Source organism: Ursus arctos, unplaced genomic scaffold, assembly GCF_023065955.2.
Source record: "Ursus arctos isolate Adak ecotype North America unplaced genomic scaffold, UrsArc2.0 scaffold_24, whole genome shotgun sequence".
NCBI lineage: Eukaryota > Metazoa > Chordata > Mammalia > Carnivora > Ursidae > Ursus > Ursus arctos.
Genome location: NW_026622919.1, coordinates 25,402,467 through 25,423,991, shown reverse-complemented (window position 1 = coordinate 25,423,991; position 21,525 = coordinate 25,402,467). Strand labels below are relative to the sequence as shown.

Sequence of the window (21,525 nt, the reverse complement as noted above, 5' to 3'; positions counted from 1 at the left end):
ATTCCACCTTGATAGGGAAGGTTCACACGAGCATAGGAGGGTCCTGACTCCTTTATGTTCCTTCTGCTTGTTTCAATTCAAATAGAATGCACTTCTGGTCACAACAACATTTGTTGTCTTACACTTTTCCCAGCCAGCCCATTTGAAAGATCTAAAGGTAGCCTTTCCCTTTGCATTCAGGTCTAATCAAAAGAGCAAGATTAAATGTGGTTAGACTTAATACTGAACACATTAAAGCATACCTCCTAAGTTGTGATTCCCTAACTAGGGAATTACCAGCATTCCGAATGTATTTAATAGCACATGGACTCTGAAGAGAGACTGTTAGAGGATATTTTTCACCATAAATGTAGAAGGCATGTATTTCTGCCATGTTCTAGAGTATACATACCTTGTGAGTTTGAAACCTTCAAAGAAACGTGGTTTTTGGTCTTCTCACAAATGCTGACAGATTAGTATGTAACTTTTCCTTGTAGATATTACAAAGAAACAGGATGGACATTTTGATACACCACCACATTTATTTGCTAAGGTAAGAAGTTTTTATAAGAACCCTCATTTGTAAATTAGGTTTGAAAGAGGGTTGTGGGTTTTTTCCTAACATTATGGAAATCACAATTACATTTGTTCACTTAAAAGGATTAAGACCTTGTGATTCATAGGTGTCACAACTATTGATTATAATTATTCTGCAATTCTGTCTATTTGCCTGAATTCTCTCTATTCTCTGACGGAAGTTTGAGTTATAATATTAGGTAGGTAGGAGAAGGTATTTGGTATTTTCATCTGATAAGCATTTTCAAATTGGTAATATTTTAATTATTAAAATGGTAACATTTGTAACAGTGGATGTGCTTTCATGTAATTCTTTAGGTAAAAGAAGTAGACCAGAGTGGGGAATGGTTCAAGGAAGGAATGAAATTGGAAGCTATAGACCCATTAAATCTTTCCACAATATGTGTCGCGACTATTAGAAAGGTAAGACTATAGGTTTTCAAATATAGAAATGCAATTGTGAAAACTGGGTTTAAGGTAATAGGAGAAGGAGGCAACATATTCATTCTGACATAAAAGGTATGTATCTGGATCTTCACTGGGGAGAAGGATACTAGTAAAACAAACTTCAGTTTTCATAAGTTTTTATATAGCTTGTTGTTAAGATTGTCATCTTGAGTTTGCTGGCTTTATTTATGAAGGTATATATTCTGAGTTAGAGGAAGAATATCTATTTAACTTACTTCCTGTTCAGAGCTAATCCAGCACAGAGTTGTAACAAGGCCAAGTTTATCTTTAGTTTCCTGTTTTTTTTTTTTCCTTTTGTACTTTTTTCTTCTTTTGGTAGTACTTTATTTCTTCCTTTTTTTTTTTTTTTAAGGTTTCATTTATTTATTTGACAGAGAGAGAGAGCGCGCACAAGCAGGGGGAGCAGCAAGCAGAGAGAGAAGCAGACTTCAAGTTGAGTAGGGAGCCCGATGCGGAACTCAATCCCAGGACCCTGGGATCATGAGCCAAGCTCAGGGCAGACGCTTAACAACTGAGCCACCCAGGCGCCCCCATTTCTTCTTTTTTCCCTCTCTCCTGAAGCTGTTTTTATGAAAAGATCTAGAAGAGTGTCTCTCAATTCAAGTAGGCATTAGAATACCCTGGGGAACTTAAAAAAATACAGGTGACCAGACCTCTTAAGTGCCCACCTCATCCCTGTTCTAATTTCATCAGTCTGCTGGGGGGCCCTAGCACTTCCTTTTTTTTTTTTTAAGTCCCCAGGTAATTCTCCAGTACACCCATGGTTAAGAATCACTGATCCAGGAGCGCCTGGGTGGCGCAGCGGTTAAGCGTCTGCCTTCGGCTCAGGGTGTGATGCCGGCGTTATGGGATCGAGCCCCACATCAGGCTCCTCCACTATGAGCCTGCTTCTTCCTCTCCCACTCCCCCTGCTTGTGTTCCCTCTCTCGCTGGCTGTCTCTATCTCTGTCAAATAAATAAATAAAATCTTTAAAAAAAAAAAAAAAAGAATCACTGATCCAGAGTCTGTTTACATAAGGGTATAGCTTAAATTGTGCTTTGCATTTCAATCCAGTTTAAAGCCTTGAGCCAAAAGAATTAAAAACAGTTATGATTGCTGCCATGTCCAAGGCTCTTACGCTCAAGGTCACACAGCTAGAGACCAGCTCTAAGATAATGTTCTTCCGCTTTACCTCACTAGTCATCAGAATCACCTACTATGATTTAAAACAGATTTCCAGGGTGCCTGGGTGGCTCAGTTGGTTAAGCGTTCAATTTTTGGTTTCAGCTCAGACCATGATCTCAGGGTCATGGGATTGAGCCCCATGTTGGGCTCCATGCTCAGCACGGAGTCTGCTTGAGATTCTCTGCCTCTACCTCTCTCCCCACGCTCTCTCTCTCTCTGTCCCTTACTGTCTTTCAAATAAATAAAATCTAAAAAAAAAAAATTACTTTTAAAAATAAATACATAAATAAAACATAGATTTCTGTGACCTACTCAATCAGAATCATAAGAAGTATTACATACGATAATGTATTTGTTCAAAAAAGATACAATTCTCTAAGTGATTCTGATAGTCAGTTTGGGGAACGAGGGCCATTGGTTTGTACTCAAAAAAGCTTACTGTCTTGTGGAACAAGGTAAGATATATAAGACGAAGTTTGATTCAGGATCAGCTATGACTTAAGAAAGGTACTCAGTACTATTGGAATTCAAATGAAGGAGAGATCACATTGTCTCAGAGAATCAGAGAAAGCTTTATAGAAGAGAAAATATTTGAAAACGTTACCTTGAGGATTGGGAAAAACAGCCCAGCAGAGATGCCAGGAGGAAACTGTTGTAGAAAGAGAATGTGCACAAAAGCATCAAGATAGGAAAGCACAGGCCAGGTTGAGGAACAGACAAGTTGTTCACACAGTACACATCAAACAAGTTGTACTGTGGGGCGCCTGGGGGGCTCAGTCGGTTGAACGTCCAACTCTTGATTTCGGCTCAGGCCGTGATCCTCAGGGTCATGAGATCAAGTCTTGTGTCAGGTTCCACACGCAGAGCCTGCTTAAGATTTTCTCTCCCTCCGCTGCCCGCCCCCCGCCGCCCTCCCCCTGTACATGCGCTCACTCTACCCTCCTCCCCCCCCCAAAAAAACTTTTCACTGAGTATTCTGGCCAAGGCTTTTCTTTTGTAAGGAAGAGAAACCCACTCAAGTTAGCTTTAGGAAAGTTACCATAAGGCCATGGCAGTGTCCTAGACATTCAAGGACGCAGGGATGAGAACCTGAAAGCCATAAACCCAGTGGAATTTTCTCCACTTCTCCAAGCCTCTTTGTCCCATCTGTGCTCTGAGTCTCTGCCACTTGTCTTTCACTCTTGGGGTTGGAGTTCTGCTCACTCATGTGTGGCCACTAGCTCCGTTCTATATGATAGGCTTTCAGTTCTAGCTCCAGCCCATGACTTGACAACAGTCTCAGTGTCTATTAATCCTAATCCTGAGAGAGATTCTGGCTGAGCCGAGCCTCTGGCTTGGTCCGCTAAAGGTTATATATTAGTCCCTACTCTAGTCAGTGCAGTTAGAAAAGGGGAAGGGAATCCCGTGTGGGTGAGGGTAGCCCATCCCAAAGGTGTAGGCAAAGCTATTAAGCTTGAAGAGATAGTTACTGTGCGTATCCAACATAGAAGAAACAACTAGGAGAAAGGCACTTTGGGGATAGAAACTAAAAGATGATGTGGAACCAGGTCATGCAGGCTTCGGTTCTTTTTTTTTTTTTTTTTTTTTTTTAAGATTTTATTTATTTATTTGACAGCATGGGTTGGGGGGGGGGTGGGCAGAGGGAGAGGGAAATGCAGGCTCTTCACTGAGCAAGGAGCCCAAGACTCGGAGATCATGACCTGAGCCAGAGGTAGATGCTTAACTGACAGAGCCGCCCAGGAGCTGGCTCATGCAGGTTTTGAATACTTGGTCAGGCCATCTGAGTTTGCTCTGGTGATCAGCTAAGTTGGAAGAGCTTTCTTATGTGAATGGAGGTCATAACAAAGAATAGTTAAGCTGTGTAAGATGGGAAATGTCCAGAGAGGAAGCCTGAAAGCAGTGTTCTCAGGGTAGAGGAGAGAGAGTTCATGGCACAGATAGAGGGACTGACTTTAGAGGGAGTCCTCGGACCTGGTGCTTGCTTACCTTTGAAACTGGCTTTGACACCCTGCATGGACTCTGAGAAGGTGTGTTTAGCACGCACAGGGGAGAAGGCAGGACTAAGACCCTGCAAGGGAGACAAAGCTCCCAATAGAACTAGAGGAGTTGTGAGCGTGGAGGTCGGTTACTGAAGCAATGTGCGTAGGTGACATCGCCAAAACAGAAAGGAAAGGGCCAACGTCAAATATGTAAGGGTTGGAGGTGAAAGGACGGTACCAACAGGAACATCACCAGACAGGAGAGATGAGATCAGTTCAGTGGACTGTAATGTAATGAGAGTCTGGGAGAAAACGTTTCAGAAAGTTGAGAGTAGTCAGCAGGTATGGGATACTTCAGGGTGGCTGACGTTTGAGGATGGTACGTGTTGGGGAAAAGGCACTGGATTTGACAAACTTAGTCACTGGTGATTTTAGCATTTTAGTAGGACCAGGACAGAAATCAGACTGCAAGGACTTCACAGTATATACCTGACAGTGGGTCTCTGAGTGAAGTATTTAGGAGTTCATTGTACTGTTCTTGTCCCTTTTCTGTGAGTGTGAACTGTTTCAAAAAAAAAAAAAGTATTTTTAAATATTTTTAATGTAATGGAAATTGGGACACATTAGAGTATAAGAAATAGTGTTTTTTGGGGCGCCTGGGTGGCAAAGCGGTTAAGCGTCTGCCTTCGGCTCAGGGCGTGATCCTGGCGTTATGGGATCGAGCCCCACATCAGGCTCCTCCACTATGAGCCTGCTTCTTCTTCTCCCACTCCCCCTGCTTGTGTTCCCTCTCTCGCTGGCTGTCTCTATCTCTGTCGAATAAATAAAAATAAAATCTTTAAAAAAAAAAGAAAGAAATAGTGTTTTTTGGAGCAAAGTACCAGCGGTAATAGGATAAGATGGAAAAGTTTGTCTTGGGGGGTAGGGTACTACATCTTACAACAGTCGGGGTGCAAAGAAAGGAATATGGGGGCGGCCTTAGTTTCTCTTATACAATAGCATGGGTGTGTGCAGCATAAGAGCGGTAGAGCGGAGACTTGACGAAGCTGGGAAAGGTTTGGAAAAACTCCTCTGTGTGCTATATCAGAAGGAAAGAAGTAAAATTACGCTGAATGAGACTCCGAGCCTCGCCGAGACAAGACAGTTTAACTGGAGAGGAGCACTCAGCCCTGTTTCATGGGGCCACAGCAGCCAGCACCTTAGCCACTGGCAAAGGCACTGTTTGTCCTAGACCTCCGAAGTCACTTCTGTGTAACCCTGCTTTTGTTCTGGTACACACTGCAGTCTTCGGAGGTTTTTCATTATCGCTTCAGTTACTAACGTAATTCAGTGAAGAAGCATTTTTCACTTTAAGAGACCTTTATGTAATAGATTTTCCTTTCTTTTAGAATGTCACTTATTTTAAAGGATCGCTTTTATAATAGTGGTATCTAATTTCACATACTTGGAATTCTCTTAATTTTAAAAGGTGCTGGCTGATGGATTCCTGATGATTGGGATCGATGGCTCAGAAGCAGCAGATGGATCTGACTGGTTCTGTTATCATGCAACTTCCCCTTCTATTTTCCCTGTTGGTTTCTGTGAAATTAACATGATTGAACTTACTCCACCTAGAGGTACTTCATCCTAACATGTATTTGGGTCTTTATCCTTGCCTTCTTTTTACATGGTGTCTACTTACATCATTTAACACAGCCCTGGATTTTCTGCTGTGTGAACCTATGATATGTGTGTCCATGTATATAAACATACATATACACAACAAGAGCTGTGGAGTGCTCTAAAAATATAAAACGCTGTATTCTAGCTAGCTTTAATAAATTATATTAGTATAGAATTTTCCTGAGTATCTGTACATTTTATAATATGAATTGGTATTCTCTTAGCCCTGTTGAGATGGTGATGTATGCACACATAAACTTATGTTAAAAATAGATACAGGCTAAAGCCTTTGAGGGAGAGCAAGTTTCCATCTTTGGAGTATCATGTGGCTTTAAAAAAAAAAAAAAAGGCATAACCTTAAATAGCTCTCAAGGCTTAACCAGTGTCTTTCCTAATTTCAATATCAAAGCCTTGGGTTTTTCTCTTAAGAAGAGGAAAAAAATAAAAACAGAGGTCTGTAAAACTAGTATTTGCCCAGCCAGTTTTCTTTCTTGCAAAGAAAGAAAAACATTACTGTGAGGTATTAAATGCTAGACTGTCCTAAGCCTAGGATTTTAAAAGCAAAAGTCTGAAATTCTTGTAGTAGACAGGAAAGAGACACTTTTGCATTAGGTAAGCAGGTGCACCTGTGTCTGTCTAGAAATGAAAGAAAATCCTGATAACATGGAAGAATGATTGCATTCGACAGTATTAGAGCAAGAGGTAAAAGTTTATTATATAACCTAAAATCTGAGATCTTAGTGTGTACTAAGTTAACTTTTTATCTACATTTTAATATTTTGCTAATTTTAAATGAACTGCTAGTTAAATCAGGTGTGTTTTTCAGGTTACACAAAACTTCCTTTTAAATGGTTTGACTACCTCAGGGAAACTGGCTCCATTGCAGCACCAGTAAAACTATTTAATAAGGTAAATTTAAATAATGGCACAATAATTACATGGAATTTTTTTGATGCCTTACAAATGCAAATCATTGTTGATCAAAATGTCTTTGCTTTATGTTAGGATTTCTTAATGGAGATTAATAACAAACAAATATATAGTGATAAAACAGTATATTTTCTTTACCTAGGATATGAAGCTTGTTTTCAAATTTTGTTTCATTTTTAATCTGAGTAAAATAGAAATGAATACATTTCCTAACTAGTTCTTAAATACTTCACCTTCATATGTTTTAATAATTAAAGAATTGTTTGTGATTTTTTTTGGTTTAAAATTAGGTTGTTTGGTTACACTGCTTTTTTTTTTTTCCCCCCTCTTTCTTGGTGGTAGTGGACTCATGCCTTCTTCTTTTCACCAGTGCTAATGTTTGGCTTCTCTCTGTCAGGATGTTCCAAATCACGGATTTCGTGTAGGAATGAAATTAGAAGCAGTAGATCTCATGGAGCCACGGTTAATATGTGTAGCCACAGTAACTCGAATTATTCACCGTCTCTTGAGGATACATTTTGACGGATGGGAAGAAGAGTATGATCAGTGGGTAGACTGTGAGTCCCCTGACCTCTATCCTGTAGGGTGGTGTCAGTTAACTGGATATCAGCTACAGCCTCCGGCATCACAGTGTAAGTTGGTATACAGAAAAGGTGTCCTTTTGTAAAAATCAGCAATTCTCCAGAGGACTGTTTCACATAAGTCATCTTGTGAGCTCACAGGACAAGAATATACCTTTGTCTGATTGGTTGCCAGGTAAGATCTTAAGACTCCACAGCACTATCACAGACTGAGACCATGAGTGCCACAGCAGTGTGAACCCAGTAGTCAGTTACATAATGACTCTAGACAGAAACACCACAGTAAGAGCACCCTCCAAATGCAGCTAGACTTGTTCTAATGAGTTTGAAATTAGAGGCTAAAATGTATTGATATATAAAGAGTGCTTATTGAATGACTAGTGGAATCTGTCTGGTATCATGGGTTTTACAGTAACTAGCACCCTTGTTTTCCAAGCATCCTGTACTTTTTATAAGCATAATGGTCTTGGTAAAGATAATTCATCTAAGTTGCATCTAGAGTTGTGTGCTCACAATGCTTATCTGGTACCAATTTTCCCTTTTATTTTTCAGCGTCAAGAGAAAGCCAATCAGGTTCATCAAAACAGAAGAAAAAGGCTAAGTCCCAGCAATACAAAGGACATAAGAAAAGTGGGTCACCACATGGTGTTTATATACATTTCCTAAGTTGTTAACCAATCGGGGTCACAGCATTCTTGCACAAAAGCTAGTACCCCTTGTGAGAGCCGATGACTGTGCATTTTGTATTTTGCTTAAAGGTGCAGTATGCCATAAAAGGCAAACCTTTTCAGTAATGAGAAACATATTTTAGTGGACAGGAAAAATGTTCGCCGTAATATTTTAAAACATACATATGGTAAAAAATAGAGTACAAATAGTTCTTGAGATAATATGGAAACCTACTGAAAATTCTTTTTTTAAATCTTTTTTATAAAACTTTAAAAAGGGAAGTACTTGATATTTACAACAGACTTAGAGCCTAGGAAACCCATCCTTATAAAACAAAACTCTCTAGAATGAGATTTATAAGAAATTCAAGTTGATGGCTAACAAAATCAGGCTTAAAAATTTTTTTCTAAATATGCTTTCTATATTATTTTTTCTTACAGTGAATGGTTATTGGCATTAATAGCCAAAATAATATAGAATATATTGATAGCTCTATTTGATTCTCTTAAAATCTTCCCCCGACACACATGGGAAGCCACAGGTTTTTCTCTTCACGACACTTGTCGTGGAATATTCATTCTGAGATAAGATTATTTTTATAAAAAAGATACTTTTAAAAGTAAAAAGTACATTTGAGGATTAAAACTAAAACAGATTTTTCCAGCTGACTTGCCATATGTTCAAGTAAGTGTCAATCTGTCTCATTAACAACCGAGAGACTGAAGCAGCATGAAGAATCAAATATACCCTTACTTTCTGATTACAGTCATTTGTCTATAGATTTTTTTTCACTGGAGGACTAAAAACTTCTACCACCCACTGCCGTGGTGCTCTCGTGTCCTCCGGGCATGAAACCCACGTCAGCCTCAACACTGATAACCTCCAGGCCTTTCTCTCACCCTCTCTTTTATATCAGAGGTGTAGGCCTCCCGGTTTATCCAGTTCTTTTGCCCACTAGCTGCTTGCTAGTTTGACATTCACCTGAAAGAACCTTAGAGAACATTACTAGGCAGAGCAAAGTAATCCCCATGTGTCTGGAAATGAGGAAGAAAAGTTCACGCGGCGGCTTTGTCAGGGGACTAACCATAGACCGTGTGATCACTGAGCTTTCTCTGAGGTTGGGTAGCACGGGCTGCCTTAGCGTGGCTTTTCACTTTCTGTCGGACAAGACCGAGATTCAGAATTTTCTTTCCAGGGTGTTGAATTAAGAACATTTATTACTCCATGACATATTTTTTAGAATTTCTGAGCATTGTGTACTCAGTTCACATGCCTCCCTCAATGTGACTTTTGGTGTGTTTGTTTCCAGCTTAAGGGGTTTAACGATTCTGAGTTAATGGGCCAGGGACATGGGAAGAAGTATGAAACTAATGAGATAATAATATCAATATGCCAGTTTTTAGTGATGTTTAATAGTACCACATTTCTGGATTAGCTGGGAAAATGAATTTGGCTGTAAATATATACCACGTTCTTTAACTGTAACGTTGCAATAGCTCTTAATATTATGGCATCATCTCATGCCCTTAAGCTGTCCTTTGGACATAGGAAGGAAAAGGGCTATGAGCCCACAGTCCCTTATTAGAAACCCTTAGGACCAGATGTGTTTTGGAATTCAGAATTTTTCAGATTTTAGAAAAGAAGTATAGTGTGTGTACATATATTATGTAACACCCCTTGCAGACTCTGGCACATTTTCTGAAGCAAAATATATGTAAATGTTTACATTAAATGGGCCAAATAAAGATTATAAATAGTTATCACCAAGTGAGGTCCAGTTTTGTTGCCAAGGTTTTACAGGAAAACTGTGAATTTTGGAATTGAGGATAAGGAATTGTAGTGCCATATAATGAAGAAGCAGCAGTCTTCACTGTAACTCTCTTTTCCTTTTATTGTTTTTGTATTGCTCACCGAATAGTTCATTAGACATTTTTCCTGCAAAACTTGACTTGCCCAAATAAGAAAGAATTTGGGGTCCATAAACCTAATTTATCCATTGCATACAGCGTCATTAGCAGATCAGCCACGAACTCTTCTGTTTTAAGTTTGCCTGGAGATTATTATATTCTGGCTCTGTGGTTTCATCTTCTAGCTCTTTGGTCTTTTTGTACCCAAAATCATCCATTGGTGTGTTCTTTGGTAGTGTTGTCTTTTGTTTGGTGGTTTTGTGTTTTGTTTTGTTTTTTAACAGAAGTAGTTGATCAGCTTCATTGTTCTAGCTTGTTTTGCAGTGATCTGTGTTCATGCTATAAAGGGATAACAATTAACGAGTGCTTCTGAATAATGATAATGTTCTGCCAAGAGGATCAGATGGACAGTTGTATGCATGTGCTCTAGCCCATCTGAAAAGCCTTATTTTTTTCAAGGTTTAGTAACTCTAGAGCAGGAAACGCAGCACACCAATTTCTGAACCATCTTCAGGGGCTGTGATAAGTAGTGGAGAGTGTGTCGTACATTAGGAAAAGTCTAAATGATTTGCTGCACGTGATTTGGGTTTGGCCGTTGATAGTTGAATGTGTACTCACTACTCGCTTAGTCTCCAGACCATTTTACATATACATAGGAATACTGTCTGACTTAGATTTATCTTTTAGTCCTGATTTCGTGAAGCATAATTTCTGATTGCTCTTGCCTTCGTCATTTGTATGCTCTGGAAGAAAACAGATATAATTTAGAGTCCCAGAGATATGTAAGTATCCTTCAGCTTTCAACCTGACTAATGCAATATGCTGGTTCAGTATTTGCAAAGTTTAGAGTACTTTTTTTTGCTGGTGAAAGCATCGTATGAGTCTTTGCAGGCCTATGTTTGCTTAAGAAAACTATAACCGAAAGGTGTTTCAAAAGAAATTAGATTGCTTAAGTACTTGCAGGCAACAAGCTGTAAATTGTAGAAATGCTTTTCAGAGTAAGAATTATAAGTGTTTTCTAAAAGACTGGATTGTAAACCGAAAGGTAGGGGAGCACATTTCATATCAGTAAAATCCTTCCACCCAGATAATACATTTATTCAGCTCTTTGATTCTCCCCAAAAGCCAACGTTTGGCCTTACGTGGGCAGTGAAATGCTACCCCCAGGTAGGGTTTTAAAATATTCTCTCTCTTCCATTAGATTTTCACACCCCCTCAAGATAAAATTTTCTTGAAGTTAGCCAGCTGTTCTCCACACTAAATGTTCTAGGTGGTTCATTTTGCTTTGTTGTATTTTCTTTCATTTTTTTTAAGATTTTATTTTTAAGTAGTCTCTACACCCCCGAGATGTGGGGCTCGATCTCACAACCCCGAGATCAAGAGTCGTGTGCTCCATTGACTGGACCAGCCACGTGCAATGCTTTGTTGTATTTTAAATTAAGAGCCAAGAACCAGGATTACCAGACTCTCAGAGACCAGAAATAATCTCCCCCATCATTCATCCCAAACATACACCGCCACACGTACACACACTCACACTCCTTGTTTTCAGAAATACAGACCTTGCATAGTTGGTTCTCTTTTCAGAGTATCCTATGCAACACAGTCTTTCCTAGTTATAATGCACTTTTCTTACCACACATGTAAGTAAAAGCTTACTTTAGTTTGACTTGATATTTAGAGAGGAAGATGCCAGTTGGGAAGAAGCCTGTCAGTTTGTCGAGCCTGCCCATGACAGGTGGGGTGCGGAGGAGCTTCTCTGGTGACGAAGAGTTGACTCCTCCTCCATATCGAACCCTTCCAGCACAGACAGCCCCGGAGGCCTTCCCACCTCCCAGCACTAGCCGAGAGTTCAGTCCCAGCCTCAAAACAGGTAATAGTCACATCAGCACCTCAGGTACTACAGGGGGTGAAAGTCTGGGTCGGGCGGCGGGAGACAAAGCATGGTCCGGCATGACAGATGCTGACTCATTAAATTTTTCTTTTCCTTTCAACTAAAAACTTCATCTTCACTAGTCCTTGGTAGTCACTTCACTAAGTTGAATCATCAGGGAGGGATTTTTATTTTCTTTTAAACCACTTCTGAGCCTCAAATTTAGGGTAAAGCTCATCATTTCAGTTGATTGAATTGTGAGACAGCTTGTACTGTTCCATGGTTGCATTAAAATAGTTGAACATTTTTCATCACAGAATTCCATGTGGTGTGACCTGGGGGAGAAATACACTATTAGGGATCAGCCTGATTAATCAGACCCAAAGACGAAGCTTTTCGTCTCTCACTCACTAGGAAGGATGTGTTTTGCGTTCCTATGGAATTTGGGTTCTGGTGGTAACAGTGTGACCACCATTGTAGTTGAATGACATGAACTTGGAGATAAATACTTGTACAGTTTTGGTGTTGAATGTGAGTAAAATTCATTCCCATAACTTCATGTTTCTATATTTACACTGATTCAGTAAGTGACATTTAATTTAAATTTAATTGGTTTGGCCAAGCTAGTAGATTGTAAGGAAAACTGCAAAAGGTTTTGCCCTTCGTAATTGCTAAGAGCAAATGTATTATCATAGAGTATCAGAAAGGCTTTACTTGCATGTGATGAACGTCAGACATGAGTACAGAGAGACAGCTTCACGGCCAGAGTCGTACAGGCCTTGGCATATGTTCTGCCGTATCCAAGCTGTTGCTTTTAAACTCGGTGGTTTTATTTAATCGGTAGTCTTCAGAATGCCTCTTGTGTGTTGAAAACCCTGATGGGACTTAATACCTAGCTCTGTTTTCTTTTTCTTCCTCTGTTTGATAATGCCTTTTTACCTGAAGTTTTTTGGGGTTTTGGTTTTTGTGGGGGGTTTTTTGGCCTTTTTTTGTGGTTGTGTGTTTTTGTTTTTTGGAGGTTTTTTTTGTTTTTTATTTTTTGTTTTTTGCCTTCTAAGATGTGTTCTTTTTAGCATTTGCCTCCCCATCGGTGTATTAGGTTATCTTCATCCTCCCTAGTCTAAGCCTTTCTGACGATCACTCTGATATCCTTGTATCTAGAGGAAATTACTATGCCTTTTTTGTATAAAAAATAGGTTAGGACTACAAATGTAAGTTTATATGCTCCTTAGTGGAAAAACGTTCAAAGTCTTAAGAACATTTCAATTTCTTTTCTTGTTTGTGTCTCTGACTTTGTTTTTGTACTTGTTATTTATGACATAGTCTTCTTTAACCTAAGTCATTACCTGTAGACATTGTGAGCTCTGAATATGTTTGAATTTTTATTGGATTTTAGGTGTTTTCTTTAAGCATTAGACTACTTTAGAAGGCGTGTGTCGTGTTCGGTGAGAGATGACTGATTCATGTAAAATAAAACTTCTAGGATTGGCAAAACCCACGAACTCAGAGTAGACGCATGGGACGGAAACCAGGGGGTCTCTTACATGATGCCCTTCTTCCACCACTGTCTGTAGTTCTCATCCAGGGACCCATCTCGTGGGACGTGGTGTGATCCTACTCTGCTGAAGCCGTATGGGGACTGCATTCCTGTCCTAACTACCTGAAAGCTGCAGTTTGATTAGCCACTGGGAATTTATTATTTATGGACTTCCCCAGCTAGGAAAACATGATTTCCATTAGTTTATCTCCTGAAATGTTAGTGATTAGAGTCCACAAAGTGACTTCTTTTTAAAAATGGAGCTCAGAAAATGCACTTGCATGGAAATTGACATTCGGCCACAGGGTCTTTTTTATTTCATCCATCATTCATTGAGAATAAGGCCTGGAAAAGAGAAATGATTAGCGTGAAGATACCAGACAGGCTTTATTTTAGGTTCCATGAAAACAGTGAAACTTTGCATGGAACCATTCCACATCTGAGTGAACGTTTCACCTTTATCTTGAGTTACTTTTTTTTAAGCACATTGTTTTCATATTTTAACATGCATAGAAGCATAATCCGGAAATTTGTTGTTAGTAGTAAATGCAAATAGTTTCAGAACTGTTTACAATCTCAACTTACCTTTCTTAATTTCAAAAAACGAAACAGAACAACATTGGTTTGAATGGAACATGTCTGGTCTTGAAGCGCAGGAGTTCTTTTCTCATTCATATAGCCATCTGACCATCCTATAACAAGATACTGTTTCAACCAACCTTTTATCGTGGGTACTGCACCTTTAATGAAATTGGGGGGTTTTTTTTCCATGTGTTTATTTTCATGGTATTGTTCAAATGTCCCTAACAATTAATGTGTGTTGGTTAGATTTGAAGGATAACTATTAGATACTTGATACTCTCCATAAAAGCATTTTTAATTATATCAAGTACTTTTTTATAAAGAAAATAACTGCACAGTCTTGTTTGCTTTGACTTTCAACAGTCTGATTCGTGTTTGTTTTGCTATTATTATAGGCATAGTGTATTCACTTTTCTGTCTTTGGGCTATGAAATTTTTTAACACCATTACCAAAACAAGTACCAAAGTAAAATGAAATGAACTGACATCTCTCAAAAGATTATTCTTTAAATTATTAAATAAGATGTCAAAGACAGCTATTTTTTTAAGATTTTTTTTTTAAGGTGGTTTTGTTTTTGTTTTTTTTGAGTAACCTCTACACCCAACGTGGGGCTTGAACTCAAAACACCAAGATCAAGAGTCACATGTTCTGCGGACTGAACCAGCCAGGCGCCCCAAAGACCACTATTTTTGGAACAAATCTTTTGTAACTAAGATCAGGACAGAAAATATTTTTCTGTGACTGTACTATTTGACTTTAAAAGTGTAACCATTTTAGGGCGCCTGGGTGGCTCAGTCGGTTAAGCATCTGCCTTGGGGTCAGGTCATGGTGCCAGGGTTCTGAGATCGAGTCCCACATTGGGCTCCCTGGGCTCCCTGCTCAGCAGGGAGTCTGCCTCTCCCTCTGCCCCTTCCCCCTGCTTGCGCAAGTTCTCTCCCCCCCCCCGCAAAAATAAATAAATAAAATTTTTAAAAATAAAAATAAAGTGTAACCATTTTAATATTGTTCCACATGGTGACACTGTCTAGTTAGTGGTTCATGAAAACTTATTTGGCTTACTATTCATCTGAATACTCTGAGTCCTAATTCTCATAAATTGACCTTTTTTTTCTGTATAAGCAGTTCCCAATTTACGTTCCATATATGTACGCATCCTCTCTTTCCAGTTGTAATGAAAAGATCCATAATGGAAGAAACAAAAAGTTTGCACTTTCTGTCTGGAGCCAGTGCCTCCTGGAAGCAGACAGGTTCCCTCAGGGAGTAGCAGCACGCCAGCGTGAGTGTGAGTCGCGTGCTGCACGTACACATTCGGGGCAGGCACCGTGGCAGAGGGAGCTCAGGCTGCCCAGCCGCCGAGCACAGCAGCCAGCGAGTTCCCACCGAGCACAGCCCCTGGACAGGGCTGGCCGCCTGTTGCCGAGTCTCCCTGCTTTCCCAGGTCGTAGGTGAAGTCTCTTGTTTCAGATTATTCAGGCACATTCAAAAGAACCATGGGACACAGGCGAGGGAGTGGGAGGGACACAGTTTGTGACCTCTGATGTAGCCCATCAGTGTGCTGAAGAAATCGGAGAAGAAAACTAGCACTGCTCACCATGGGATTCGATTCCAGTCTGTATTACTGTTGGCATACAAGACCACCCATCCTTTCAGTTATTTGGAATTTGACCAGCTCAATTTCGGTTAAACAGTAACATTTTTAAGAAACTTGGACACATCTCTGAGAGGTTGGTAGTTACTAAGACTAGTTTTTAGCACCTAGCTGAGATCATTTTTATTTAAAAAATAGGGAAGTAAAAAGATAGGAGAATCTCAGAATTAAACAGCCTAAAGTTTTTGCCCAACACCACTCCTGGGCCCAGCAAAGAAAAAATGTCTCTTTCTCTTCATCTTTGCCCATGCATTAGAAAGAGCACTCCCTCCTGTCCGTGAGGATTCTTACTAGCATGACTTCAGTGCCTGTCAAGAAATCTAAACCCCACTGAAAATATTAGAAACTGAAAAACAATTGTCCACAGAAATAAGACCTACTGGACCTATTTATAAATTGAGGACTGCCTATACTGTTGGTTTGTTTCCATTAAAAAGGAAGTCATTGGGGTGCCTGGCTGACTCGGTAGAGCATGCGATTCTTAATCTCAAGGTCGTGAGTTCAAGCCCATTGTTGGGCATGGAGCCTACTTAAAATTTTTTTTAAAAAAGAAAAGGGGGAAAAGGAAGTCCTCAGATAAGAACTCCGGCAGGACTGCTGTTAGGTGATGCCATTGGCAATGTTCGCTGTTCTGCACCAGTGATTTTCACATTGCCAATGTCAGTAGTTTTATTTTACCTAAAATGATTATTCGAGTTTTCCATGATTTTAGTTTTAACATAGATGTTTATCTAATATCAGATTTATCTTTTGTTTTTATAAATATGTAAATTCTGTATACACATAGTATCCATCTTGATGATAGAATACTTCGTATTATTTATAGTACTATTTTAATATTATCAGATTTATATCATTTTTCTACAGGGAGTCTTTTTAATAAAGGTACTCCTTGGAAATAATGAGATTACATTGAAGTCCTATTTATTGTGTTGTTACTTATTTTAAATATTATAGTTCGGAATCATGTGAGAAATAGGTCATTGTTGTATAGACTTTGACATAAAAGTGAATACTTCACTATAAGAAAAATTCTAATTATTCTTGCCAAATTAGTGCTCACTATTACCTTGACCATTTCATTGAAAATGTCCATCGTGCAGGGTCCAGCTCGCAGTAGCTCACTATTCCTTTACGGAACTTTTCCTTCACTGCTGATATACTTTGAAAATTAAAATGAATTAAATGTTTGTACTTCAGGGGGTGAATTTCAAAGAGTTATTGAAGACATGAAGAAGCCTTACTAACTATAAAGTTGGTGGAGCCTCAAGATGGAAAGTAATCTGAATATTCCAGAAACACTTAATAACATGCCATGCGTTTATCTCTTTCATGCAGTGACTACATTGCAGCTGAAGGAGGAGTTGATAGACGGAGAGGATTATAGTTTCCTCCAAGGAGCATCTGATCAGGAAAGCAACGGCTCTGCCAGCTTCTACATCAAACAGGAGCCCTGAGAGGGTTCCAGAACTGAGGGCGGGAGGGGAGGAATTTTACACAGGACTGATTTCTACTCACTCGAGCTGTACAGCGGGGCTATTCTACTGGGACATTTTGCTAAACATAGAAAATTTCAGTTCCAGATTTTTCAGGTGGGTGGGGAAACTATTTTAGTCGTGGGGGGAAATTTTTCAATTTATAAAAGATGGACAATTTTTGTGTTGTATTTGAAGCTTTTGAAAGAATTTTGTAATATTTTCCAAGTTTGGATTTATGTGCATTGTTAACAACTGAAATTCTAACTTTTTGGTAAGATTAAAGTTTAGGTAGCAGGATTGAAGGAAATGATTTAAGAAGGATATAGTTGTAAATGCAAATGAACTGTCATTACAAATGAACCTTTTTGGTACCTGTTGGGAGATTTTGGGATTTTAGAAGTTAGGCCAGTCACATCTCCAGCTTCCTTTGCTGCAGAAATATGCAACTGAACCCCCCTCTCATGGAGGGTTCGTCACCACATAGATCATGGAAGGGGTAATTAATTCTGCTTGCTGGCATTTTATTGCAGCCCATTTTAAATGTTTGTACAGAAATGTTTTTCATTCTGTGAAGATTTATTTGGAGTTCTATATGAAACTGGAAGAACTCTGGATACTTTTATATGTTCTCTTTTAATTAAAAAATGATTAAAATTATCCTAACACTAAAGTGTTAAACTGGAATGGTTGACAAAGATAAACAGGATCTCAGTCTACGCATTGAGGGGTTGGGGAAAATGCAATATTGTCCTTCGTTCATTTTCTTTTCCTTACTAAAAGATACCCCACAAGAGGGATTCTGATCAGTTCTCTGCCATTTCCCTCCATCTGTTAGATAATACTTAGTATAACCACACCCCAAAACAGATGTTCTTCTGTATTACCAGTAGAATCAAATCAAAAGTTGTTTAAAGCCAAAAATCAGTTTAGAATTCAAAATCATTCCAGCTCTGCTTTTAACTATCCTGGATTTGTTTAAAAAAAAAACTAATTTGAAAGAGAATTTAATTTTCTTAAAATTCCGTATATATAAATATATATATATATAGTATGAATTGTCTTTTAATTGTATTCAAAATTAATTTTAACAGTAATAACTGATTTGGACCATTTCAAACATTCCCTACTTTAAAATTCACATGGCTTCCTTTAAAAAAAAAAAAAAGAGGATACAAGGGTAAATTGGTGAAAGGTTTGCTCTCTGCGTTTTTTCTAACTTTCTGAGTTGTGACTGAATGAGAGAGCTCTAGCGTTTACCAGTGAGGTTCATAAACTAAACTCTCAGGAATTAATTGCATCTGTTCTAGAAGTGCTTCTGGGTCTTAGCCTGGCCTCTTCAGAGTGATAACATTGGCCGTCTCCTCTGGAATATAGGTAGGGCTAATTAGAAATTAATCAAAATGATTAACCTCTACTAAAGTCCTTCAGCCTATGGAATGCTTTAAAAAAAAAAAAAAAAGGTAATGGAAAGCCCCAGGAGACCATTTTAGGTAAGATTTTTGTTTGAATTTTAAAATGCATAGAACATTAAAAACCAGCAATTTATTTTCTAAAATATTGCTCTACTTTTGGGAATAATAGCATTGGTAATACGCACAGGTTTACCTCATTCTATGCAAGAGGGGTTAATAGCATAAGGTTTTGTAGTTGCTACTGGAAGTAAAATTTGTTACTTTATAGTGTAAGAATGTATGGAATCGCATGTCAACATTTCTTAATACTCTTTAGGGGCATAAATGCAGATCATATCAATGCCAAGTTGATTCTCATGTGTCAAATATGTGTGAATTCAGCTGTTAAATTACTGGATATTTATCTTAAACAACCTTACTGAGAGGGACCTACTGTAAATGTGACATCCTCACACTTCCCAAATCTCCAGCTTTTAAGAATCTTCCCATAAACGTAAAGCCTAGAAGACTTCCAAAGCAGGGCTTACCACAGTCTTCGTTGTCAGGCTCCGGTTCCGTGACAGGAGCCCAGGGAGCCAGCCGCAGGGCGTACTCGGCCGTACCCTGGGCTTAGGGGCTCTGTGGGGAACTGAGTAAACCAGGAGGGATCTGGTTTGGAGCCTGGTAATTGGTTCTGTGCACAGTGCTCATTTGTAGCCAGATCTTCGAAGCTTCCAGTCATACGGCAAAACCAGGCTCTGAGTGCTTTCGAATGTCCCGCCTGTTCGTGAAGTGTTTCTCATCTTGATCCCATGACCAACAGTTAGACGTTGGCGAGGACTTCCTACGGTCTAGACACAGTCCGAAGCCCTCCTCGTTGTTCAGGCTCTAACTCCTGCTGCTTCCGAACAGAAACAGGCTGGTGCAGAGGAGATAGACGTCTTAGCCATAACTCCGGTTGTACAACCCGATAGCCCCCTTCTCTCTTACGGTTCAAAGTGTACTGCTGACCTTGGGTTTGTTACCATTTTTTTTTTCCTGTTAGGATTATTTGGGGATTTTTTGGTAGTTTAAACTCTTTAACCTTTTCCTTGCTGTGTATGAGGAAAGCTAAAGCTGTTATCAACTTCTTATTCTACGGATACTAACACGGGTTTTCAGTGTTTGTTTGTTTTTATTATATTAATTTTGCGTGATGTGAATACCCTCTCCCATCAATACTTGTATTATGGTGCTATATATTTGGTAATGATCCTTTACTATTGGGAAGGGATTTTAAAAATACTGTGATGAAACTGGGTTGCTTCCTTTGACTTTCATATTTTAAATAAAGCCACAGTCATTTATACAAAAGAAAAGCATCTGTCCCTGGGCAAATCTTTTGAGGACAGAGGTCAAAGTAAACTGCATAAGGTTTTTACATCACTTCTGTATGTATTTGATACATAGATCAATATCTGTACAAATTTACTCTTTTATTTTCTTGGTAACTTGTGATCACTGAGAAAGTATTTGAGACTTTCTCACGAAGTGTATATAATGGCGTGAAAAATTCCTTCAGAGAAACTTATGTTCCTTTCATTTTTACCAAACTGCAAATTTTCAGCATGGATGTGAAAAGCATTAAAATTATAACTTTGTGTACAAGATGAAAATAATTCACTAAATTTGCCCTTTTTTACACAAAATAAAATGTTAAAGTTAAGTTGCATCGGAGCAATTCTTTAATACGCTTTGGTCTTTGAGGGGTTTCCTTTTTTTATTCAAGATACTGAGTCCCTTCTGTGAGCAACCACAAGCCCCCGAGAGAGCCAGGTGGGTTCCTTCCTCACAGAACCTGTGACCAGACAAGGGGAAAGCAGGCACGTTGAGTGAGCAGTCTACTCCCGGCTGACAAGGGAGGACAGTATGCGGGTGGCTGTGTGGACGCGGCTGCTTTCAAGCCAGGATTTCACAGACGAAGGTAAACGGCCAAACCACAGCACGGGCAGAGGGGAGTGCAGAGCCCTGGAGGGGAGAGTCCATCCCTGTGGCTAGAACATGGGTTTCAGGGTTGGTGTGCTTGCTGGGAGACTTTATTTTTTTTAAGCAGACAAAATTCATAGGATGTGAATAAATGATCCCAGCTGGCTCTTGCTGTTTCCGTGAAGAGGAAATGCAAGCCACCCTCCTCTACCAGCAACTAAGTTGTTAGTAAATTATTCAATTTCTACTAAAAAATGCAGTTTGTAGACAATTTTATGGATGTAAGAGAACAGATGGATTGGGTCTTCCGGGGTTAATTTCATCATCATGCTTTAGAAAAATCTAACATGCTGCAAGAAAAAAGTAGAACCTAATTTCTGCCCTGCTTTCTACCCTAAATGGCTTGAACGGTTGCCTAGTACATTGGAATTCCCAGCCTGGCTCTCATTTACAGTCCCATGAGCTTTGAGATACACATACTATTCTTGAAACCATTACGTGCCCGCTGGGAAAGCTAGTTTCCTGGTGTGCTTTATGCCCAACATACGCTCTAAGAGTACCAAGTGTTTCCCCGAAAAAGAGAACTCTTTACCCCTGCGGTGTTCATCCGGCCTTGTGAGATCAGGGGACAACAGTAAAGGATTTCCTCTTACAGACTGTTACTGAGGCTAGGGCATTTAAATAATGCATTTAATATGTGTTTCCAAAAAAGTTTTATGGAAAGCATAAAAGGTTCTGAAGGAGTTGTCTGCTTTCACACACCTAGCTGGAAGATAAGATGAGGTCCAAAGCCCAGCCTTACTCCAGAGGGCAGTCACTTTAATCTCACCATAGTCAACCCTTTCCCGGTCAGTTCTAGCGAATGAAGTCCCAAAGTTCACACCCTTCCTCTCAGCTTTCCCCACTCCAAATCTGATTTCAGTTACCCTCCAAACTCATAATTTTCAGGGGTCACTTGGAAGGAAAACTAGGTAAGGTAGTAAAGCAGAGTGACCAAGAGCATGGGGTCGGAAGCCAGCCGCTTCCACTGACAGCCTTTGTTAACTCTGTCACTCCGTTTCCTCAGCTGTAAAATGGGGATACGAGTACCAGTCTCGTAAGTACCAGTCACACTTAAACCAACTGAGCCATGGA

The 21,525-nt window shown here is 39.4% G+C and overlaps 1 protein-coding gene across 11 annotated transcripts in view; it reads left to right on the top strand.

Moving 5' to 3' along the window:
* MBTD1 (mbt domain containing 1) overlaps positions 1–20,131 on the top strand; it is a 66,387-nt gene extending 46,256 nt beyond the window's left edge. For 10 of the 11 annotated variants that reach the window (XM_026513180.4, XM_026513178.4, XM_026513181.4 and 7 more), the window contains 7 exons: positions 477–532; positions 874–978; positions 5,636–5,783; positions 6,656–6,738; positions 7,157–7,391; positions 7,893–7,970; positions 16,896–20,131. In XM_026513180.4, the coding sequence (XP_026368965.1) occupies positions 477–532; positions 874–978; positions 5,636–5,783; positions 6,656–6,738; positions 7,157–7,391; positions 7,893–7,970; positions 16,896–17,014 (824 nt within the window). In that variant the 3' untranslated portion in view covers positions 17,015–20,131. Of the gene's footprint in view, positions 1–476; positions 533–873; positions 979–5,635; positions 5,784–6,655; positions 6,739–7,156; positions 7,516–7,892; positions 7,971–16,895 lie in introns of those variants that run through there. The other variant, XR_006411087.3, reaches the window with a different exon arrangement.
* Positions 20,132–21,525: the final 1,394 nt, after the last annotated feature.